The 26039-nt window shown below is 36.5% G+C and overlaps 1 protein-coding gene across 2 annotated transcripts; it reads left to right on the top strand.

The window, feature by feature from the left end:
• The first annotated feature begins 1966 nt into the window (after positions 1–1966).
• Positions 1967–26039, top strand: LOC127626890 (brain-specific angiogenesis inhibitor 1-associated protein 2-like protein 1). 2 transcript variants are annotated; one of them, XM_052102996.1, is made up of 14 exons: positions 1967–2147; positions 2688–2763; positions 2964–3050; positions 11159–11220; positions 13854–13925; positions 14040–14174; positions 15430–15582; positions 16062–16205; positions 16515–16635; positions 16851–17064; positions 20621–20680; positions 20785–20944; positions 24898–24938; positions 25034–26039. In XM_052102996.1, the coding sequence occupies exons 1-14, from the start codon at positions 2097–2099 to the stop codon at positions 25104–25106; spliced, it is 1449 nt and encodes a 482-aa protein (XP_051958956.1). In that variant the 5' UTR covers positions 1967–2096; the 3' UTR covers positions 25107–26039. The 2 variants fall into 2 exon arrangements, with proteins under 2 accessions (XP_051958956.1, XP_051958955.1); XM_052102995.1 differs by having other exon boundaries at positions 20782–20944.

Raw genomic sequence — 26039 nt, 5'->3', positions numbered from 1 at the left:
TATATATATATATATATATAGATAGATAGATAGATAGATAGATAGATAGATAGATAGATAGATAGATAGATAGATAGATAGATAGATAGATAGATAGATAGATAGATAGATAGATAGATAGACAGACAGATAGATAGATAGATAGATAGATAGATATAGATATATTATACACTGGTGGCCAAAAGTTTGGAATAATGTACAGATTTTGCTGTTTCGGAAGGAAATTGGTACTTTAATTCACCAAAGTGGCATTCAACTGATCACAAAGTATTGTCAGGACATTACTGATGTAAAAAACAGCACCATCATGATTTGAAACAAATATTTTTTTATCAAATCTAGACAGTCCCCATTTACAGCAGCCATAACTCAAACACTTTATCCTTGAGTAATCATGCAAAATTGCTAATTTGTTAGTTTTAAGTTTTAAGTTTTAAATCACTTGCCATTATATCAAACACAGTTAAAAGTATATTTGGTTCATTAAATTAAGCTTAACATTGTCTTTGTGTTTGTTTTTGAGTTGCCACAGTATGCAACAGACTTGCATTGTCTCAAGGTCAATATTAGGTCAAAAATGGCAAAAAAGAAACTGCTTTCTCTAGAAACTCGTCAGTCAATTATTTTTTAGAGGAATGAAGACTGTATAATGCTTGAAATTGCCAAAAAAAACTTCATACAAAGGTGTACACAACAGTCTTCAAAGTCAAAGGACAACTGGCTCTAACAAGGACAGAAAGAGATGTGGCAGGACAGATGTACTTAACAACAGAACAAGTACATCAGAGTCTCTAGTTTGAGAAATAAATGCCTCACATGTCCTCCGCTGACAGCTTCATTGAATTCTACCTGCTCAACCCAAGTTTCAAGTACAAAAGTAAAGAGAACACTCAGGGGTGCAGGCCGGGAAGAATTGTAAAGAAAAGGACACTTTTGAAACAGAAATCGCTATAACTATCACTATGGGGCATTCCAAATAGTTTCATAATGTACATGCAGTAACAATCCTTAGTGTTAAAGGAAACAAGAGTAAAGTAGGAGATTATAATTAATAAATAAATAGATTAGAAATTATTAACACAAATGATTTGGTGAATTTTATTCAGTGTATCACTGTAAACATGAAATGGTTCAACTCACCCCCAGATGGATCATCTTACCCAATGACCAGGAGCAACTCACCCTTAACCTGGGACCAAATGGATTAAAAAAAATGTCAAAGGCCAGTTTGAGGATTTCTGTCACAGACTCGTTTTTATAATATCAAGTGATGGCAGACACCTTGAAAAAAAGTAGCTTTATCTGTTTTACCTCTTAATTTTTACGTGCAAGGGCATAGATTTGGAGGAGGGGTACTTGCTTGTTTTTATTATTGGGATGGATTCCCAACCCCCCTGGATTCTATGTCCCTGCCTACATGTTAAATGGTGAAATTGTGAAATTCTAGGTGTCATTGTTATGAAATTGTTTTTGCCATATTTGGATAATTTGATTTGTATGAATTAGATATACGTCTCCTTCAGTACACCTCGTAAGGCTACCGGTTTCAGTCCATTAGTGTACATCATCTGAGTTTATGTTACTGAAAGACAAGTCAAGTTATCAATTATCATGTAATTTGAGCAAATCACAAAATAGTCGGTATTTATAATTTAAAAGTTTTCACAGCGCGCGCTTCCCGCCGTAAGGACTCGTCACCAGCATTCGATTATTTCACTTTCCACTGAACATGTTTTCAAATTAAGGATATATTTACTGTAAATATACCTGTGTATAATCCGTTTAATAATAATAAACCTGTGCCCAAATTAAAATGTATAATATAAGGTATTAGCCATCAATACTTAAATTTGACTCAACTAGAAAATTCTGTTCAGTCGGAGAACTTGAGCAGCTGACGTCACGGATCCCACCTTTGACACGTGTGTGACGAGGTTGCTCAGAATGGTTCATCCTCCTATAGTGCATCAGTGTAGTATTGTGTTCTCTCTTTCACACTCACTTTATCAGGTGGCACGAAGGCACAGCTTGAAGTCTTGTACGGGGAAAGTTGAAACTTATTGTCTCTAATAACGTTTTAAGGACTACCTGCAAAAATGTATCGAGCTCCGGAGGATGTGAACAAACTCACTGAAAGCACGTATAAGGTAAAAGTCATTTTAAACTGATTTATGTGCCCTGTTTGTTGTTGACAAAGTGTTATAAGCTGTACCAAACAAGTACGTAGGTTTGTTATAGTTGTCTTATTAAGTTGAGTGAGGAATTACAACACTTAAACATTGAAATATTCATATTGTGCAATAGAAACATGAGTGCATATTAATGTGAAAGGTAGAAACCTGTTTTTACTGGACTGTTTCTGTTATTACATACCTGACAGTTCATTGTTTTGCCAAGGGTGTGTGTCTGTCTTGGGAATTCAGGGGAACTGCCCAGAATTACTATGGGTTTACAGTGCCCTAGATTGACTTTGGCAGGACTTTGGTCTCATAACAGACCATTAAATTAGAAATATAAGTAAATGATTAATCTGCTACATCAGAGCTATATTTAGAAAACAATAAAAAGTGTTATACATTTCTCTTATAATGATGCTTAAAGGCAATAAAATGTGGTTAGTCATTTTTGGGTGAAGTTGCTTAACAGTTTCATTCAGGTGTAATATGAGCTGTTTCCTGCTCTCCCAGAATGTGATGGAGCAATTCAACCCAGGGCTGCGAAATCTGGTCAGCCTGGGGAAGAGCTATGATAAATCAGTGTCAGGTAATCACGTCACTTTATTATTCCAGGAAAATATACAGTATATTCACTTTTCACTATCCTCCATTTTTGCATGGAGCTGCTCAAAGAGAAATCATGCTGCTGCATTCAAAACAGCTGTGATAATAGATCACAGAGAAATTATACTTGCTACACAGATTTCAGTTCCTGTTGATTCATTTGCTGTATGCACTCTCTCACAGCAATGACGTTTGCTGGAAACGAATATTTTGACGCAGTCTCAAAGATTGGGGAGAATGCTGCTGTGTCACCTGTTTCTAGGGAACTGGGTGAGTGTGAACTCTCTAATCATCGCCCAGAGGGCCTAATCTGGCCATCACTATATGGATTTACTGTGGAGACAGATCTGCTAAACATTTCCTAGTAGATGATTCATTGCTCTGAGCAAGTCTTGGAATATCATGTGCTATTTATTTCTACTTTTATCAAAAGATGGAATAGACCACAGGTTTACACTTTCATGTAGTCCCAGACGGGTTTGGTTTTTGTTGACTCTTAATGACTCAGTATATATATTTGATTACTATTATCTGAAAATACAGACAGAGCTATGCTGTGATTTCTCAATTGGCATCTTTTAGGTAACTTTTCATACTCCCATCTCTGGTTTAGCAGAGCAAGTCTAAAAAGACTTTTGCTTTCCAGTGTGGCTGTAGGTATCCTGTGTCTCCTTTGTGATTTTACTAAGCTCCCCTGTCCATGTCTGGGCCTAAATCCTGGAATCCCTTCCAGACAGCGCAGATGACCACTAGACAGTGTGAATTTTCTCATATTGTATGCACACACTGGCAGCAAACAGTTACACTGTGAGGCTCTCTTGTTTTAAGGCTTTATACACCGATCAGCCACAACATTATAACCACCTGCCTAATATTGTGTAGGTCCCCCTTGTGCTGTCAAAATAGCACCAACCTGCTATTTATCTCACCACAATTGTACAGAGCTGTTATCTGAATTACTGTAGACTTTGTCAGTTCAAACCAGTCTTGCCATTCTCTGTTGACCTTTCTCATCAACAAGGTGTTTCTGTCTGCAGAACTGCTGCTCAATTGACAGGATTTGTTGCATAATAATGATCACCAACAAAAAAATATTTGGACTCACCCCTCCTTTTCTTAAAAAAAAGCACAAATCTGGGTTGCAATAAGGCTCTTACAATGGAAGTGAATGGGGCTAATCCATAAACGTTAAAATATTTGCTGTTTCAAAAGTATAGCCATAAGATGTAAACGTTTGGGGGTCACTTGATTGAAATATTTATCATAATCTTAAAAACCTGAAGGTGTATGCTTAAATGTTTGAAATTAGTTTTGTAGACAAAATTGTACAAACATATTAATTTATTTCATTAAAAACTAAAAGTTTATTTAAAAAAAAAATAATTTTTTTAAATGGATGACTTGGATGAATAATAAAGAAAAGCAGCCAATACGTGCCTAGCATAGATGGGAATTCCTTAAATAATTTTTAAAAATCATCCTAGGGTGATGCCTCAAGAAGTTGAGAAAATGCCAAGAATAAAAGTTTGCAAATTATAGGCAGAAGGGTGGCTTCTTTGAAGATGCTAAAATAGAACCGTTTGAATACATCGTAGATGTATTTTTATTTTTTTTGTCTCAAAATAATTCTCATAGTTCCATTTCTTTTATTCTATAGTTTTGATGTACTTTAATATTATTCTAAAATGTGAAGCAAACAAAAATAATAATAATGAATGAATAAGTGACCCTAAACTTTTGACCGGTAAACATGAAACGTGTAAACATAATTTTTAGTGTGACAAAATCCCTTAATAAACTTTTGTGAAAAATATTTCAACATACCATAACACCCGATAATAAAAAATAAAAATGACTACTTAAACAACTTAACAGTTCAAATAAGACATGAGTTTTAACAGAATAATTGATGTGCTTTTATAAATTATAAGCTTGACTTTCCTACCTTTAAATTCTCCAAAAATTGGCCCTTTTACTTCCATTTGTAAGTGCCTCACTATAACCTTTTTTTATTAGGTATTCAACATTATGCAACAAATGCTGTTGATTCAGCTTAACTTGTATTGAACCCGGAAAATTCCTTTAATACTTTTGTGATTACTGGTGCATGCAGAGGTGGTGGAAGCAGAATAGCAACTTTATCTACAGATTAAAGCTCTTGCACTTGGTAAAAGTTTCAAAAGGACCTAAAAGTATATTATGTGAATTTGTTCCTTAAATGAGGAATGTGTGGCTTGTGGTTGATTTTGCCACTTGATCAACACTTAATTAAGCAATCATTATATCAATGTGCCTAAAGTAAAGGTCCACAATAGTCAAGTAAATGTATGCTGACTACACACAATTTGAATTTGATAGTAACTAATAAGAACTCCATAATGCATGTCTCTGTTCTTATTAAAAATCGTTGGGCCACATGTCATGAAATGGTCCAAAGTAATGAATTACTGCCATAACTTTTAATTTAGTTCATAAACACAGAGTTGTCTGGGGAATCCAAACATTCATTTGAAACTGTATGACTGGAATGTAGAAGGTGCTCATTCTGGTCACCAACTTTTTCCCATGCTTACATGCTCTTTTAAAATTAAGCCCAAGAACGTTCATATGCAAGAATACATTTGTTGTCTTAACAGAAACAAGTTCCTTACTGGGTGGCAATGTGCCTGTGGTCTTATCTCACTTCACAAACCAGGATGTGGTTGTTAGGACATGCCAAATTTGTAACTCTTCAGATGACTGTTTGGTTTATGTACTTGATGATGTGAAATGTAATATACTTTGGCCACATTTGATGGGAAGAGGGCTTCTCAACAACCCCTTAAAACATTGTGTTAGAGATTGCAGAGATATTTGCTGCTGTTTGGCATAAAACCAGCCTCTTATGATTTTTTAAACCCTTACAACACTGGTTTCATATTAATTAGTGATCTATTGGAAACACCGACCCCATTAAAAGCGTGCTGCTCTAGGCGAATATAGCGGACCAGGTTTCGACACAGACTAGAGAAGCATAATTCTTATGGAATTTACTTTATAAAACTTTGAAGGTGTTTTACGAGCGAGCACACACTCTAAATGTATATGGAATGCATAAAAAAAATAAACTGGACTTTCCAGCAGGAAACAGAATGAAATGACAAACAAACTGCCAATATTTTGAGGTAATTTTTCTTTTTTGAATCCAGACAGTTCCACCCCAATTTTACCACTGCTTATACCAGTCAAAGATTCATAGCATAATGTAACGCTGAAGACACAAAACAGGCTGAGACAATGATGATGTAAAGATGAACCCAAGTGCAGTTTATTCTGAGAACATGAAACTATAAATGTGAAAGAAAACAAAACAAGAAACCAAGGACCTAACTAATAATGGCAAAACTAGACACAACAAGAAATGACTAAGACTGGACTGGACTAAGACTGGACTGGACTAAGACTACAAGGTTACATAAAACAGAGGCTAGGCTAATCTATGGCTGAACAACAGGGTTACACAAACAATACCTGACAAGTTACAAAGGCAAACATGAGGGTTTAAATACACAAGACATGGGTGACAAAGGCCAATAAACAAACAGAACTCTAAAACAAGATAACAAGACAATTAACTAAAACCAATGACAAACTAGAACTGAATCAAAGAAATCAAACAATAAACCAATGAAAACATGACACATGAACAAGGGAAAACAGGAATTGACAAGACTAGGAAACAGGAACTAAACAGGACATTTCAAAAATAAAAGTACAAAAACAAAAGTCAACTGAGAATGTCACACATAAGAAGTTCTAAAATACCCCCAACACTCTCAGCCTTCTCCTTGGGCATTGAGACATTCAATCATTAGGTCTTATTCATGAAACATATTCTAAAGGAATTTCTGTGTAAATTGTATTTAAACCATTTGTGTGTAAATTGAATTGAATGTCTCAATTTCCATACGAGTGAATTTTTTAAGTAATTGCACAGAAATCTGTTTGTGTTTCATAAATATGGCCCATTGTTTGGGAAATTCCTGAAAGAGATTCTACCCCTCCCTGTGATTTATTGTTTAAATATTTAGTTTATCTATTTGTCTCTACTAGTGTATAGTATTTTTAGCAGGCCTATTAATCAACAAATATTTGGCCATCAGCTGATAACCACTTTAAAAATTAATAGGAGTGTTACCTTCACACGCGTGCCAGTTCCAAAGTGTTCTAACAAACTTGTCAATGGATTATGAAAAAAGTCTGTTAATTTGTTTTTGTGAATTTTGAGTAAATATTTTGTAAAATAGATATCAATTTGATCTGGTCAGTTTTGAGTCTCATTTGCTGTCTTTAAACTGTCTATTATGCTTACATGGGCATTTTATTGTTCATCAGCCACCCTGCAGCTTAGATACTGGTATCGCCATTGGTCATTTAAAAAACATTAGTCGACCAGTTACTATGATGCTTCATTATTTGCTGAACTGAGTAAGCATTAGGAAGCTTACTATTTAAAAGTAAATAAAGAGAAACATTTTATTTTGCCAGGCCATCATGGTAAATAAGAATTATTTGTACAAAGTAAAAAGCCAAACAAATCCCCAAACCTGTTATATGTTTGACTCTAGTGACGGCATGAGTGTCAAACATTTAAGCTAGTTCTCTATGGAGGATGTTCTAGTTTTTAGTTTTTGGGAACTTTTACCTTGCTGTGTGTTTGGTCCGGCGGCACACACAACCCTTCAGCATATAATGGTAGACCTTTTTCTCTTTTCTCTTCATATTGTGACATGGTCTGTGTCTTTCATGTGCTGAATAAAACCTAAAGGAAAAAAATCAAAGCATTACCTTCATATGCTGAGGGGTTGTGCATGCCACCTGACCAAACACACAGAAAGGTAAAAGTTCCCAGACTTGCTTCAAAGGACATTTTATTGAAAAAGAAATATAAAATGTATATATAATTATGTATTATATGAGTTTAATGAACTAGCTAGCATAATCTCCCTCACTGATGAAAAAGACTTATGTACTATACTAAACCATCATCATAAAATCATGGAGATACACTAAACATACTCATTTTTATTATCGAATATTAGAAATCTTGGCCAGTTAACAAAATTGATGATCGTGTGTCGCCACGTAAAACCCTTCCATCAGCACGGTTGAGCAATGTTAGCTTATCGTGCCGTGTCGAACCATGCTCAAGTGGAAATGCATCTGAAAACCGTTCGGCCTGATGGTGGAAAAGAAGCTATAGAAAGGTGTTTCAAAAGAGCATCTATTGTTTTGAAAGTGCTGTTAACTCTTATTCCTGGTAAATGTTAATCTCTCATGATAAGGGTGTAATTTTTGTAAAGGAAAAATCTGTTTATACACTCCAAATTTTTTTTTTTTGCCTATTTTTAAGGTTTATACATTTCAATTTAATAACACATTTCCATCTAATTGAATTGAATAGTCTTGAAGAAAATGTAATTAAATGGAAATTTGTTATTAAATTGAAATGGATACATCTTAAAAATAGGCTAAAATATTTTGGAGTGCAAGTTGTACACACACAAACTACTAGAGGTCGACCGATAGTGGATTTTGCCGATACCAATAACTAAGGTGGTAGGAACGGCTGATAACTGATTAATTAATAACCGAAAATATGAAATTATGTAAAAATAATTTCAGCAACTGTCGGCACATATTTTTGCAGATAACTGATAGTTCCAAAAAGCAAATATTGTCAACGATTAATCGGTAAAACTGATATATCGGTCTATCTCTTGTTAAGTCCTTCACTCGGTTGTTATTACATTATATATGTGGGTCACGAGCGATGCCAACATCCCCAGATGAAGTATGTCTGAAATCTATTCATACTACTCGCATGCATACCTAAAAGAACGTACTGTTTTGTAGGCAGAGACAGTTGAAGTCAGAAGTTTACATACACTTAGGACGAAGTCATTAAAACTAATTTAACCACTCCACAGATTTAATATTAGCAAACTATAGTTTTGGCAAGTCATTTAGGACATCTACTTTGTGCATGACATATGTCATATTTCCAACAATTGTTTCAGACAGATTGTTTCGCTTTTAATTGACTATCACAATTCCAGTGGGTCAGAAGTTCACATACACCAAGTTAACTGTGCCTTTATGTAGACAAAATTCCAGAAAATTATGTCAAGCCTTTAGACAATTATCTTCTGATAGGAGGTGTACTGAACAGGAGTGTACCTGTGGATGTATTTTAAGGCCCACCTTCAAGCTAAGTGCCTCTTTGCTTGACATCATGGGAAAATCAAAAGAAATCAGCCAAGAAAATTGTGGACCTCCACAATTCTGGTTCATCCTTGGGAGCAATTTCCAAACAAAGGTACCACGTTCATCTGTACAAACAATAGTATGCAAATATAAACACCATGGGACCACGCAGCATCATACCGCTCAGGAATGAGGCACATTCTGTCTCCTAGAGATGACCTTGTGAAGATGCTGGAGGAAACCGGTAGACAAGTATCTAAATCCTCAGTAAAACGAGTCCTATATCGACATTACCTGAAAGGATGCTCAGCAAGGAAGAAGCCAATGCTCCAAAACCACTTTTTACTGCCATAAAAAAGCCAGACTACAGTTTGCAAGTTCACTTGGGGACAAAGATCTTACTTTTTGGAGAAATGTCTACTGGTCTGATGAATCAAAATGTAACTGTTTGGCCATAATGACCATAGATATGATTAGAGGAAAAAGGTTGAGGCTTACAAGCTGAAGAACACCATCCCAACCTTGAAGCATCATGTTGTGGGGGTGCTTTGCTGTAGGAGGGACTGGTGCACTTCACAAAATAGATGGCATCATGAGGAAGGACATTTGTGTGGATATATTGAAGCAACATCTCAAGACTTTAGTCAGGAAGTTAAAGCTTGTGGGCAGAAGTGAAAAAGCGTGTACGAGGAAGGAGGCCTACAAACCTAACTCAGTCACCAGTTCTGTCTGGAGGAATGGACCAAAATTCCAGCAACTTATTGTGAGAAGTTTGTGGAAGGCTACCCAAAATGTTTGACCCAAGTTAAACAATTTAAAGGCAATGCTACCAAATACTAACAAAGTGTATGTAAACTTCTGGCCCATTGGGAATATGATGAAATAAATAAAAGCTGAAATAAATAATTATCTCTTTTTTTAATCCCCTTTTCTCCCATTTTGGAATACCCAATTCTCACTACTTAGTAGGTCTTCATGATGGCGCGGTAACTCACCTCAATTCGGGTGGCGGAGGACAAGTCTCAGTTGCCTCCGCTTCTGAGACAGTCAATCCCTGTCAGGACCGGGGCTAGAACCCAGTGTGTGCTGTTGGCAACCCAGAGCACTAACCGCTATGCTATGGAGCTGTGTGGACCCAAACTGCAGAGAATCACAAGAGGCAGGACTTTAGGGAAAACAAAGCTGACTTGATGTTCTTCTTGAACAAACACAATAGATCAATCATCAAAAAGGCAGGGCTGAAGAAAGTACAGATCCTCAATAGCTTGATGCTGGCAAAACATGTCCAAAAGCATAGAACAAACTTCCCAAAAAAGAAGGTCAAAAAGATATTGGAGAAGGACTGTCAATGTAATCAAAATTAGGTCAAACGGGAATAGGCATTTAAATAAGCTCTGCCCAAACAAAAGAACTTCAAGACTGAGCAAAGATACAATCAAAAGCAGGGCTTATATATACACATACACACTCACACTAACAAGCCAGGCACAGGTGATATCATTAAGCTAATAATGAACAGGAAATTAGGAGGAAGTTGTGAAAGGACTTGTGCTCTAGGTTCCCCTCTGCTGGACAGACCGTGGTGTGACAATCCCCTCATCTTATCACGTGGCTCATTGTGCATGACACCATGGAGACTCTCAGCACTGGAGGCTCATGCTACTCTCCACGATCCATGCACAACATACCACGTGCCCCATTGAAAGCAAGAACCACTAATCGTGACCATGAGGAGGTTACCCCATGTTACTGTACCCTCCTTTTCATTTAGTGTGTGAGTGGACTTGGATTAAAATTCCCAGTGATTTTTAATAAACCACGCATGGTTGCAACTGAACATGACATCAATTGATCAACGTGCACATTCATCATATAGAAATGAACCGATTGGACACTGTACAAATACTTGTATTGTGTTCTATGGGGAACTCATACAAGTTTCAAATGACCATTTTGGGTAAACAATCCCTTAGATCTGAATAGGTTATTTTTATTACAACATTTTAGACAAACAGTTTACTTAAAGTACAACTTTATCTTAAATATCAAGATTTGACTTGGGGGGCACATGCCCCCTCAGTTTGAATGGGCATGACACTTCTGTGGCATGAACGTTTCACTTTCTTTTTCAGGAGTGGTTCTGATGGAGATTGCACAAGTGCATAAAAAGGTCCATCAGGAGATGGAGGAGTCTGTAAGTATGCAGGGCATTCCAGCAGCTTTATCACTCTTTTTCCTTATCACTCTTTTTCCTTATTACTCTCCTTCTTTTATGTCTCTTTCTCATTTAAACTCCTACACAGGAGTGACCCAGAAATGTGGTGAGAGTAGGGCCCCATTTACACCTTGCATTAACATGCATATTCAGGGATCGGACCTTTATTAGATCGCACTTGACCACATTACATGACAGGTGTAAATGAACCCAAGACGTATTATGATCAGATTGTGAACCACATTCGGAGGTGGTCAGGGACTGATTTGGACCACATTCAAAGAAAGTGTAAATGCAAATGTTTTTTTGTTATCCGGATAAAACTACATAAGTAATTAATTATGTGATGAGGTTACGCTAATGTCATCAGTTGTTAAAGCGTTCATGAAGTGCTTTTTTTAAAATAATTGTATTATCTTACCTGAGATGTGACTTTCCTTGGTTGCACCAAAACAGACAAAATTTAGTAATTTATGATAATTTTCCACCCTGTTTTTGGCCCTCTGTCTGAAATACTTGATTTTGGCCTATGCACCTCCTTAAAACTTTAACGTATACACCCACTGTTCTGATTGGCTAACATTATCAACATCAAATTCAGCTAACTCAATTGGAAGAGATTGAACCTCGACGTTATAAAACAAAATTGCAGGGATTACACATAATGCACATCCAACACATGGCATCTAAATATATTAAACTGTTCATCTCAAGCACAACTGTTATCACAGCACCATAAACTATCATACAGTCATGACATTTGAAATATTCATGAATGAAACAGTTTACTTGTTTATTGAAGTGTTTTTAACTGCCTCATCCTTCAATAACAGTTCCTTTGCCAAGCTTGAATTGTATTATGACAAGCAATCCATGCTGACATGAGCCAAAAAAAACAAATCGTAGTCCAAAGAACATTGAAAAGACCCACACAAATACTGTAGGTGCACTAGGCGAAAGAACGCATCCATGACGTGTTTGTGCACAAATAACAAGAGGAAGCAGCTGAATTTAAGAGTTGTAACTTGACATAGTGTCTTTCAAAAGTGACAAGATGTACATGGCAGTGGTCAAAGAGTCTGCTTAGTTCATGTTTATATACAAAATAATAAAAAATAGTCCAGATGGTCCCCTTAGGTGTTATGTTAGAATAGTTAGCCACTGAAGGTCTGCTCTTTTGACTTGAACTGTGCACCAGTGTGTGGGGGCATGGGTGCAATGACGCACAATACAAATGAGCAATGTGTCGTTACGTCACGAACAGACAGATTTCAAAAAGAGAAGTTTGAGCAGGGTGGCAACTATAAATGCCCATGCCCAATTCCCAATGCACTCTAGGTGCTCGTGAATGGCGTATGTGACTCTACTCACCCTAGCATCCGTGCCAATTGGTTGCTTAGGAAGCCTGACTGGAGTTACTCAGCACGACTCCAGGTGTGGTAGTCAGCGTCTTTGCTTGCTGAGCTACCCAGGCCTCCATTATAAATGCTCTTTTTAGACTGGGGAGGAAGTTTTGAGTTCTGAAATTTACAGTGTGTTTTTATAGTACAGTTACCTTTTATATTAAGGAATGTGTGATTCTCCATTTCATGACCCCTTTAATGTAATGTGTTGTGTTTTCTAGCCTTTTCTGTTTATTCAACCATTGCGATATAAAAAAAACAGACACTGAAGTCTTGGAACAGTTAATAGTGTTACCCAAACAATTAACAATATCCCATGAATTATTCCAATTGTCTGTCTCAGAAGCGGAGGCAACTGAGATTCATCCTCTGCCACCCGAATTGAGGCGAGTCACTACGCCACCATGACGACTTAAAGTGAATTGGAAATTGGGCATTCCAAATTGAGGAGAAAAGGGGAGAAAAAATGCAAGGTGTAAATGGGGCCCTAGAGTAATACTCTCATATCTCAGACAACCCTCGTCACATCTATAAATGGAATTTCTCTTTGTTAGTGCATTGCTAGTGGGAAGGTCAATGTGGTCTTTAATATCTGGAGAAAGCTATTCCAAGGCTTTAAGCCAAACCTTAAACCCTTGGAAGATCCTAGGAAGTGCACTAACAGAGTAAAAAAAGGTCTGCCTATTTTTTGTGCATTGGTATTCAGTAGCAAGCAATGACATTGGAGAAAAACATGAGGACATGAGCTTTACGTGTATTTTGCACTCATCTATCATATATACAATTATAGTCGCATGCTTTTGAAGCTGACTATAAGATTTTTTGTATTTAAAAAAAAAATTGACATTATAAATCACATGCAGCATCTGTTGCCTAAGGGAAAGTGTGTGTGCTGAACTTTAAAGTGTGAGTTTATTTGTGGTATGTGACCATAATGATGGATGACCCTCCATTCTCTTGACTTTTGTTTGTCCCTCCAAACACTGTAGAATTTATTTTTTAATCAGATAATCTTAGGTATTCACACAGGCTGAATGTGTTATGAATTTGTAACCACAGAAGCTGATAAGATTATCCTTTTGTTTGAAATGTTCTACTCAGTCATGTTATTATAGTTGTGTAATTCACCAGACTTAATGCAATATCACCATTATTGTTATTTATCTCTCTGTGACTAATTTGTAATTCCTCTAATCCTTGTTGTGATAGTTTAAGAGGTTCCACAAAGACCTCATCACAGAACTGGAAAAGAAAACCGATATGGATACCAAGTATATGAATGTAAGTATTGCATATCTTTAACTTCATCACTGTTCAGATTTGAGTAAAACTTCATGTATTTCTCTCACGTGTGCGAGCAATTTCATAGATGCTGTGATTTTATACTCCACTTAGGCCACTTTTAAAAGATACCAGTCAGAACACAAACTGAAGCAAGACACCCTGGACAAATCACAGGCCGAACTGAAGAAACTGCGCAGAAAAAGTCAAGGGAAGCATATGTCTAAATATGAGATCAAAGAAAATGAGGTGAGGGCTTTTTTTATATTTGGAGAAAATTATATCTATCTGTAATGCACTTGAACTTGGTCTCAGTAATTTAAATAAAAAAAAAATTCTGTATGTTTCAGTTCAGTTTCTGGCTCTATTACAGGAGCATTCTTTCTTTGACACTCAATACCTACAACATTAATCACTGGGCTAGGCTCAGTTATTATAGCTCACCAGTCACCAATGTGGTCCTCCTTTCAAAGGCACATTGTTTCTTTGAACAGTTGTTTGTTCTTTGAACATGTTTATTTTTGTCCTGTTTTGACACAGTTGTCTAAAGGAAAATTGAAATGATCAAGTGCTGTGTTTATGAACAAAGCAGTGCCTCTAATCGTATTCACTAAACTGAACATCAATAATAAAAATGTGTTTTGTTGACAATGAATAACTAAGTAACTAAGAAATGATCAACACGTCTGATAAAGCATTCATTAAGGCTCTGCTATTATAAACTCAAAATGATAATTTTGGGTGGGGCTGATGATGCGCATATAAAACTTGTTCCTCAACACGCAAGGATCTATTGACCGAAAGTGGTTTGAGTTGATTAGGTTGCTTAATCACATAGTACCACCCAGTTTGTTCATTTACCTTCATTGTGACATGGTCCTTTCACAGCCAAGTTGCTTTTCATATAAGTAATTTGTCTGGAATCTCATTCAAAACCATGTAATTTTATGTCTCTTACAGAAACTACTGAATAATAAATTCATATAACCACCATTTCAAATATATTACATGCACTTATATTGTTAAACCCACAGAGAGACAATACTGTAGGTAGCTTGTGTGGGTCTCACTTGTCTAGGCATTATCTACAAATGAAAAAAATTATTCTGACAACAGACAGAAAACGACTCCAAGGAAACAAGCAACGTTCATGGTCACTATGACAACTTAGGTAGAGAGAACTATAATAGGAAGGGGAATCCTGTAAAGGAGATCAGAGCTCAGTTTCTTGTGTCATTTTCACTGAATTGAAGCGTAACAGCTTTTATACAAGCTGCATCTAGAGAAAGTGTTACTTGGAAGACAATGGCGGCATTAGCATGTGTTAATTCTTATTTTGATAAATGTCAGTGTAATGCATGTGTGCTGAATTTTCCCAAGTATATCTGTCCCATTCTAGCTAAAAGTACATTGACTAGTCAAGAAACAAAGGATCATCTGTATCATTTCATGTAGTCATATATGAAATATACATGTATATCTTGTGATTTGTTATCATCTTTAGTACTTGGAGACCATTTCATCACGGGAGACAGACATGCAAAGGTTTATCGTTGAAGGGTGTAGGGAAGCTCTGCTGGAAGAGAAAAGGAGGTTCTGTTTCCTAGTGGACAAACACTGTGCCATCTCAGACCAGTTTGCAGCTTTTCATGACAAGGTAACCCATTAAAAATATTCTGGTTTCCCATTAAATAATTATAAAGTAATTGTTCATCCAAAAATGAATCTTGTGTGGGTCCAAACCTGTATCTTCTGTGGGACAGAAAAGATGCATTTTTGAAGAATATCCAGAACATCCACAAAGTTTGTTCTTTTCCTCACACAATCGCTATCATATGGATTCAGAGTACTTGGAAAAGAGTGCACAAGTCATATTGGCTTCTTTTATGAACTTTCTATAGTGCTTTTTTTGTAATTTTTGAGCTTGATAGCACCAGTTCTTATTCACTTTAATTACATGGTCAAGAGTGTCTAGGATATACTTCAATTTCTTTTGTTTTTTAAAGTTTCACCTTTTATGTTCCACAGAAAAGGAAAGTAACTTTCAATCAATAATGTTAGACTTACCAGAACTAATTGCACAGGCACATGGTTTCCCTTGATTCCTTTAAACTGTTCATGAACTTTCACCCTCAGGCCAAGGAGATACTAACTGTCAAACTGCCCAGCTGGCAGGATAAGTGCACTGATGCATCCAAGGTTTCAGACACAGTGATTTCCATGACTGAGGGTCTGCAGACTCCAATGACAGTCATACCAGAGTTCTCGTCTAATAAGGAGGTCAGTAACAGGGTTAGTCTCACACAGACAACCATTTTTTAACACTTTTCATATAATTGCAGTTTATTATCTGCCTATTATAGTTTTTTATTTCATTTGTTCTGTGAAAACTTCAACCAATGCTAACATTAATAAGCTGAAGTTCAGCTAAGGTTTTAATGTCCCTGCATATACTTGATCAAATTTACATTTTCAAGTAAACTTTGTACACCAACAATTAATATTTTAAGGTTTTAAAATGTATACATAATAAAAATGATGTGAATACATTAATATATGGTTCTATATTTATTTTTATTTTTTTCTCAGAACCATTTACAACCAGTGGTTCCTCCACCAGCCCCGTCACTGAAAGCCCACACAAGCCCACTGGCCAACATGTTCTCCCAGGACATTCCCAAAATCCCCATCTCATCAGAGCAGTACTCAGGCAAGCTGAAGACTCTCTTTTGCTTTGATCTATTTTGTTTAATCAGACAATAGCTTCTCATCTCAATAATCAAGCACAGTGGGTTTTAGTGGGTTTTGTGTTTAAGAGAGACTCCTTAAAATAAACTGTAGGTTTGATTACTAATCAGACTGATTGCTTCCACAATATACCTTTAGAAAATGGCACTGAAATAATGCTTGCTTTGAATTTAACAGATCAAGACAGCCTTGATGGAAATGGCCTGTTCAGGTCTACGTCTTTGTCCAGTGGTATGGACATGGTGAAGAAGACCAGAGTGCAAACTATTTTCCCCCACACAGCAGGAAATAATGAGACCCTGCTGAGCTTTGACCATGGAGAAATCATTACACTGCTTATTCAAGATGAGCGAGATGGGTGGCTGTATGGAGAACTAGAACATACTGGACAGTAAGTTTATGCTAGGTCTAAACAATTATATGGTGCTGTTAAAAACAGCTTGTCATTTAGAGTTGTCATATGTACATCAAACCCCAAGAAATCAGAATTGGCTTTACTTCTTAGTTTTGTGGTAATCTACATTCATTGAACACTTTATTAGGAACACCTGTACACCTACTTATTCATGCGATTATCTAATCAGCAAATCATGTGGCTGCTGTGCATAAAATCAGGCAGATACGGGTCAGGAGCTTCAGTTAATGTTCACATCAACCATTAGAATGGGGAGAAAATGTGATCACTGTGATTTCCACTGTGATTTTCGACAAGATTGTTGGTGCCATATTGGCTGGTTTGAGTATTTCTGTAACTGCTGATCTCCTGGGATTTTCACACACACAGTCTCTAGAGTTTACTCAGAATGGTGCCTAAAACAAAAAACATCCAGTTGTGGAAGTTCTACGGACAGAAATGCCTTGTTGATGCGAGAGGTCAACGGAGAATGGCTAGAATGGTTCGAGCTGACAGAAAGGCTACGGTAACTCAGATAAACACTCTGTACAATTGTAGTGAACAGAATAGCATCTCAGAATGCACAACATGTCAAACCTTGAGGCGGATGGGTTACAACAGCAGAAGACCAGGTCTGGCACTTTATTAGGACCATATTGTTTCTAATAAAGTGCTCCGTAAGTTTATATTCGTAAGTGTGCTCTTTATAGCTAACAAAATTAAACTATAGAAGATATGTGCATGTAACAAATGTATTGTCTTTTTTTTTGGGCCAACAAGCAAGTATCAAATCATGGTTCATGGCTGTGATGTAAACTAAAGGCTATTGGCTTTGGGATGTGCCTTTTGATGTCCTGCCCAAACTTTCTGTTTGTTAGGCAGTATATCTAAACAGGAATGGCTGCATCTACTGCACTCCTTAAAGGAATAGTTCATCCGAAAATGAAAATTCTCTCATTATTTACTCACCTTCATGCCATTCCAGATGTTTATGACTTTCTTTCTTCTGCAGAACACAAAGATTTTTAGAACAATATTTCAGCTCCGTAGGTCATTACAATGCAAGTGAATGGTGACCAGACCTTTCAAGCTCCAAAAATCTCAAATGCAGTATAAAAGTAATCAATAAAACTGCAGTGGTTTATTCCATGTCTTCTGAAGTGATATAGTAGGTGTGGGTGAGAAACAGATCAATATTATATCAACAAGTCCTTTTTTTACTATAAATCTACACTTTCACATTCTGATCAAAAAAGGATTGAAATATTGATCTTTTTCTCACCAAAAGTGATTGCATCGCTTCAGAAGACATGGATTAAATCACCGGAGTTTTATTTATTACTTCTATGCAGCATTTATGTGAATTTGGAGCTACAAAGGTTTAGCCACCATTGACTTGCATTGAAAATTAAAGCACTACAGAGCTGAGACATTCTACTAAAAATCTTAGTTTGTGTTAAGCATAATTCATGCACATCTGGGATGGCATGAAAGTGAGTAAATAATAAGATCATTTTCATTTTTGGGTGAACTAACATTTTTAGTGATATCATGGGGTTTCTTCAAGGGACACATCAAATGTTCAGCCACACATTTTCTCTGACCATCTGTGTATCTGTCCATCTTTTTCTTTTTAAGATTATCTGCACATTCACTGGAACGTGTTTACTTTTACATAAATTCTTCAGAGCTGGAATGACTGGTTCCATGTTTCTGTATAATTTTTCTCTACTAATTTGCAAAATTTGGAGAGGCATGTTTTACATGCCAAGCATGTTAGAGGTGCTTGCATATGTCATAAAGAGGAGACATATGTGCTGGTGTTGGAAGCCTTTGCCATGAAAACGTCTGCAGACAGCAAAAGACTGAACTGTCTGGCATACCAAGTTTCAGATTTTTCAAAGGTGAATTGTTTAATTTCTGCGGCACCAGCATCACCTAATGTAATAGCAAAAATATTAACTTTTTAAACAGGCCTCCCAAACTCTCTCTTATGTCTTCCATTGGTCATACAAAAACAGTCAGTGTTGCTATATCAGGCTTGTTGGGAAGCTCAAACAAAATCTTTTTATAGCACTACAGAGCCAGTTTTTATACATTTGGGGGAATTCAACAAAGGAAGGGCTTACTTTTAGTATTAAGCTGGGTTAAAGGGATAGCTCATCCAAAAATAAAAATTCTCTCATTTAGCATTCTTTCTTCTGCAGAACACAAATTAAGATTTTTAGAAAAATATCTCATCTCTGTTTGTCCATTCAATGAACTATCTCTTTAAGAGAAAATACTTTTAACACTGAAGAAATTACACTTGTCGCCATTAATGCACTTATTTTATACCATTTATTTAAATGTTCATACTCCTACTGGACCCTTGCTTGTGTTGCTAATAGGCTTACCTTTTATTTTTGAAATGTTAAGAGGTCAAAGGAAATAATATTAAATGATCCTCACTGTAGTGAAAGGCACCTGTAACAATTTCAAATAATGAAGGCAGCAGTGCTTTAGCTTTATATTTAGTCTTGTATTTGTGTTTTTCGACATTTTAACAAGCTGCTTTGTTATACCTGACCAGCTCTTCCATTTCAAAGTTCCAATGTCCACAGATTTTCCCTCACAGATTTACCCATTATGCTGTCATTGCTATTTTGAGAAATAAAATCATATTAATGAACTGATGCACACTTAAATCTCAGTTCAAAGTTAGCTGGAGCTGACTTTGTGACAGTTCCTATGCAACCAATTGCATATGCATTCTTCATACTCCATTGTGCTCCAGTGTACATTTGTGTCACTATAGTGATCTTTTATTAGTCATATATAGTAACTGTTTAAAAATCGCCCTAAAGAAATAAATTGTATTTTTTTTTTATATGACTCCAATTATATTGGTTATCCGAATAAAAGTAGATTTATTTTAAATGGAGCTGGGCTGCCTCATGGGGGTCGCCAAGATGAGATCACACGACCTGTTCAATACTGCGTGATTTATTTTGGTGACCCTGCTGATATCGGACACTTGCTCTCACAGAAGAACTTCAACAACACTTACCTTTTCAGTATTAATATATCAATACTGACTGTGAATAGCACACAAAGACATATGTAACTGAAAACTATTGCTTTTGCATGATGATGTAACCATACCATTGTCAGTATAAGTCCAAAACGGCTGCAATAATGGTCATAAACATACAATTATTAAGGGCATACTCATATTTTTCCAATCTTGAATGACTTTCAACAGAAGATGTTAGCTAAAATGGTCTCAGTCACAATTAACTCTGATTGTATTAACAAAAATTAAGTGAAAATGAATGGTGACCAAGGTTTTCAGTCTCTCATATTCTGTCTAGCATCGCCTTTTGTGTTTCACATAAGAAAGTCATACAGGTTTGGAAAAACATAAGGGTACGTAAACGATGACAGAATTTTCATGTTTGAGTGATCTATCACTTTAATGCACATGGAAGAGCTATCACACATTTTGTTTATCAGACATAATAAATAAAATTATGATGCACATTATGGTTTTATGCTTTGTATTCAATTGCAGACGAGGATGGTTTCCCTCATCTTATTGCCAAACTTACAATGAACCAGTTATCACAAACAGGTGAGCACAGAGAAACTGAAACTCTTGATTGGATTTCAACTGAAAGAAACCATGTTTGTCTATCCAAATAAAAGGCAGTAATATATGTACTTTGTGTTCAGCAGGATGGAGAGCCTGTTGCATAGTCAGAGTGCGGTTGATCTTCCAAAGCATACGGAGGAAGACGAGGTGGTGGAGGTACCGGTGCTGCTGCCCCCGCCTGACTACAGTGACTCATCCAGGGACAGACCCATCAAGGCCTCCACCCCCTCTCCACAGAACATGGTAAACACAGTGCACTGGATGATAGGAAAACTAAATGCAAAGTTAGTTGAAAAAGCTGCCAACAGGAGTACCTCTATCTGGGCCTCTTCTTTTTTTCTTTTCTTTTTTCTTTCGTGGCTGGAATAAAGTAGGCAAAGCCATTGATGTGTATTCCGGGAGGGACTCCCTGATCAGATCGGGTTTTCCTCTAGGGTGAACATAAAATGAACAGTCCACACATAATCCAGAAGTGCTGTCTTATTATATATTATGGGGCTTAGCACCAAAAGTACAAAACATCCCATTTGTACCTGTTAGTGTTCGTCTTATTATTATATTCCGCTGTTGAAGTCTATGGTAGCCCATAGAACCATAAATAGGAAAGATGTGAAATTTGGCACACTAATAGAGGACACTCTTGAATGTAACTGACCCACATGTGGTGTCTCTAAATCTTGCACCACCAATGGTTCAAAATTTCACTCACATTTCAGCCTAAATCTTTTGGGCTGTAAGGCCATTCCGCCAGTTTAGAATTTTCTGAAAAGAATACTTTCTTGAACTCTTCCTAGACCGTATGTCCAATTTGTAACAAATTTGTGGTGTATCAACTAGGGACACAGTGTATCATCTAGGGACACACTTGACAAAAAGTATTGAGATTTATTATGAAAACCGCCCTCGAATAACGATTCGACGAAAAGCACGGCAAAATTGACTTGAGGCTGTATCTTCACAACGCTTTGTTGTATTGACACAAAACTTGGTAAATGTTGGTATATGTTATATAGCCTAACTTCTGAATAGTTTGGCCTAAAATCATGAAACTGGTCTTTATAGATTCCTTGGGGCATAACCAGTCATATTCCTATGTTGGTCATATTGGGTGTCGCCATTTATTTATTTAGTTTTTATTATTATTTTTATCCCCTTTTCTCCCCAATTTTGGAATGCCCAATTCCCACTACTTAGTATGTCCTCATGGTGGCTCAGATACTTACCAAAATCCGGATGGTGGAGGACAAGTCTCAGTTGCCTCTGCTTCTGAGACAGTCAATTCCAGCATCTTATCACGTGGCTCGTTGTGCATGACACCGTGGAGACTCACAGCACTAGAGGCTCATGCTACTCTCCGCGATCCACGCACAACATACCACGCGCCCCATTGAGAGCGAGAACCACTAAATGTGACCACAAGGAGGTTATCTCATGTGACTCTACCCTCCCTAGCAACCAGGCCAATTTGGTTGCTTAGGAGACCTGGCTGGAGTCACTCACCACACCCTGGATTCGAACTCGCAGTGGTGGTAGTCAGCTGTTGATACCCCTGAGCTACACAGAAACTACCATTTTGAATTTGTGTTTAGCAAACGCATTGACACATCATTATGAATTTTGGTATGCATCACCAGCACCATGCCTTGAGGGCATTTATAAAGTTCGGTGCTAGTACCAACTTGTGGTCAATAGTTAAAATGAAAAGTAAAAAAATGCCTATAATGTTTGAACGATTTGCCTTATCATCCTGTCACTGCTCTCTTTAGTTTCATTGGGTTATGCCGAGTAAGGTGATGCCCAATTTGCCATGGTCGACTATGCTTCCTGTCTGGCATTTTTAATTTAATTGAAAAAACAGCTTTTTCAAACTCCCCATGGGACGATTCACACAAATTTTGTTGTGTATCATCTAGGGACACCAAACGGTTCTTGAATAACGCATCAACAAAGTAGCTGGCATGACAAAAAAAGGATCTGAGGCTGTATTTCAGCAACACTATGGCATATTGACATGAAACTTTGTGTTTCATTGTCACCACACCTTGACTGCACCACATAAATTTGGTGACAGTGCCACCTATTTGTAAAAAGTTATAATTAATTGTATTGTAATATAAGTAATCCTATTTGTGTTTTTATACTGTTTTTCTTACAGTCGTAATCAGTGATGCCACACTTTCTTACATACAAAGGTGTGATTGACCCCGTAATTGGGCCAAGCACCATCTTTTGGTCAAAGCTATAAAAAAAAACAGTTATATCTACATATAACCTTTAAACTGCTTGGTTTAAAAGATCATTTTTGTTTAACTGAATTAGTCGGCAATGCTTGCTTAGCTGCTTACTCTGTTTACGTGATTGGCCTGGTAATTGCTGCTTGCAGCTATATTTAAATATATCAGTTTTTACACCACCAGTCAAACGTTTGTACATACTTGACAGAATTTGTTTCTCATGAAAACCTTCAGATATTTTTTTAAGTTTTGATTATTATATTTAGGTTATACAATAGATTGTAGAATCCTTCAAACTTAGTTTACATTTAATGGTAAGTCCACAAAATGACACATTATAAGACCTACAGTTATGTAACCTTTGTTCTTTGCCAGGGGATCTAGGGAGGGATAGATGAATGCTCTGCATTACTAACTTTGTGAAAAATAAAAAGACATCTGAAAAATGTTTCCTATCTGGTTTTGACATTGTAAGACAGAGTGGGAACAGTTAGCGTTGCACCATGACAACTGATGTCGAACTGAAGCATCTGGCTCGCTCTGCTGAATGACCTCAAGCCACATGTACTGCCTCAGGCCAATGAGATAAAACTGACTGTGTTTGGAAACTGTCATTTTCACGTTCACCTTGAATGTGCTTTGAATATGTTGCTGTAATAGAAACACATTGACTGATGTGGCAGATTTAAATACTTCTGCTCTGTAGCCACCTCAGGTAGTCTCTCTTTTATCTCACTCTGCCCTGTTGTGCATTTACTGTGTAAACAGGCATGCTTTGATATGAGATATACCCCCTGTCAATGTGTGTGCACATTACAAAATATGAGACATTTAATTGCATGTAGTACCTTTTATTTTTTTATTAAAGTTTAAAAAGAAGAAACGTACAACCCCAATAACGAATAAGTTGGGACAGTATGAAAAATGCTAATAAAAACAAAAAGGAGTGATTTGTAAATACTATTCACCCTTTGCTATATTGAAAGCACTCCAACTTTACATTATATGATTGTTTACCTTGTGAATTTCATAGTTTTTTTAAATGTACAGTAATTTCAAATCAGATGATTGCAACACACCCCAACATTCGAGTGTTTACCACTGTGGAACATCACCATTTGTTCTAGTGACACTTATTAAGCATTTGGGCTCTGAAGACAAAAGTTTGTGAAGTTTAGAAAGTGGAATTTTTCCCCATTCATCCATTATGCAGGTCTTCAGCTGCACAAATACAGGGTCTTCATTGCCGTATTGTGCCCTTCGTAATGCACCACACATTCTCAATTGGATGTTTTTATTAGCATTTTTCATACTGTCCCAACTTTTTCGGAATTTGGGTTGTACTTTTTTGTGGTTTGTAAAATCAAACATGAAATAACCTTACCATGAACTTCAATGGCCTAACATTATGCAAAATATTTTACATGACATAAGCTGCATAGAAAAATTTATAATTTGTAAATGCATTAACAACAGAGATGTCCATAAATAATTATATGGTAAGTTTTTGAGCATTGTTTTCTCCCTGCTGTCTGCAACCCTATTAGCACAGACCTGCTACCCACCAGTTGAGAACCTCTAGTTTATGAAAACCTACAACAGTGTACAGTATGTCATATGTAAAGTATAATCTTCCCTGACTGTTTACAGTTCATAGTTAGTAGAAGTAGTTATGATCAGATTGTCATCACTTAGATCTATTAAGCAAGCGTTTCAAGATAATCAAGATTCCTGAGGCATACAAGGTCATAGAACTCAGTGAATGTTCAGGTTGCTAAAGTTTGCTGGTGAAATGACAGAACTATACGTTGATATCCTAATCAGACCAGTCTGACAGGGAAACTTTGCTCTTCACTTTAAGGTTTCAAAGGACAGAAACTGTTACAGAAATTACATGTATTCATCTCATTATTCATAATCATTACATCTTATGTTGTTTTTGTTTTTTTAAATCTGTAACAGGTGTCTTTGCCAAATGGTCACTCCATTCCTCCATTCCTTGGGTGAATAATTTTAACAGAATATATTACCAATACCACAAAAATGCCCTAGAATTTAACCCATTCTCTACAACCTTGATGCCTCTCTTTCTACTCAGGGGTGGGAATCCATTTGCCACAGTCAGACTACGACCCACTGTTACAAATGACAGATCAGCACCAGTCGTTTGATGGAACTGGATGCATCCCTGCCCTGATGTGAAGTTGTGTCTCAAAAGTTTTTATCTATATTGACGCAATGCAGATATGGCAGAGGAACCAAATGAAAGGGTTCTGATACAGCATCATTTTTAATCTATAGAGTTTCTAAATAGGCAAACACCAGCACAATTAAAATTTATGTAAGTCATTATTTATAAGGATTTTATTAAATTATTATTTTAAATTAAACTGAATTCATACACTAAGGTTCCAAGTGAATGCACAGCACTAAACAGGCTTTTGACCTCTACTCAATGAATACCTAGTTTCTGACCATATTGGTCCTCTGTCTGCATGTTAAATTGTTTGGTAAACTGGAGACACCTATGCATGACATAAGGTTCAAGTGTTGAACCCCAATTCAGGTGAAGTGGTGTAAGATGCCAAAGTGTTCCATTTGGATTATGGTTTCATTGTTGACAGTTTGCATTATACAATATCATTGTTTTATTGTTTTAAACTGATATATTCCTTATCTGTCACACCTTTCACACTTTTAAAAGAGGAAAATGAAAAGACAAAGTTTTTTTTTTTATTATTGTTGTTTATACCTCCTCATGTAAAATAAGAGTGCAATATGTGATAACATTCCTAGGATAAATAGCTGCAGAGTTGAATGTTGACTTTATGCCTTTAGCTGGAGATCATATCAACCTAATGAGCATTCTTACCTAACTGATAGAAGAGAAATGCTTTGGTCTTAACTAAATAAATACTGACTTTTATTTCTTTCTTTTTTTCTTTTTTATGAAGTATTTTCGGTTGTGTACATAATGCCTGTGCAAGCATGTTGTGTCGGGGAAAGTTTTATTTTTTCTTCTTTCATAGTTTTTCTTTTTAGGTTAAAATAGTGATTGATCACCCCATTTACTGTTATAGCACATTACTTTTAAATAAATATGT

The sequence above is a fragment of the Xyrauchen texanus genome, chromosome 33 (genome assembly GCF_025860055.1).
Source record: "Xyrauchen texanus isolate HMW12.3.18 chromosome 33, RBS_HiC_50CHRs, whole genome shotgun sequence".
In the NCBI taxonomy this organism is placed as follows: Eukaryota; Metazoa; Chordata; class Actinopteri; order Cypriniformes; family Catostomidae; genus Xyrauchen; species Xyrauchen texanus.
This window is presented reverse-complemented; position numbering and strand designations above follow the sequence as displayed.

Bases quoted from the DNA above. Each gene is read 5' to 3' on its own strand.
- LOC127626890 (XM_052102995.1), top strand. From the start codon at position 2,097: ATGTATCGAGCTCCGGAGGATGTGAACAAACTCACTGAAAGCACGTAT. The intron at 15,583-16,061 runs GTAACCCATTAA...TTTCACCCTCAG, and splicing joins TTGCAGCTTTTCATGACAAG to GCCAAGGAGATACTAACTGT. The intron at 16,636-16,850 runs GCAAGCTGAAGA...TGAATTTAACAG, and splicing joins CTCATCAGAGCAGTACTCAG to ATCAAGACAGCCTTGATGGA.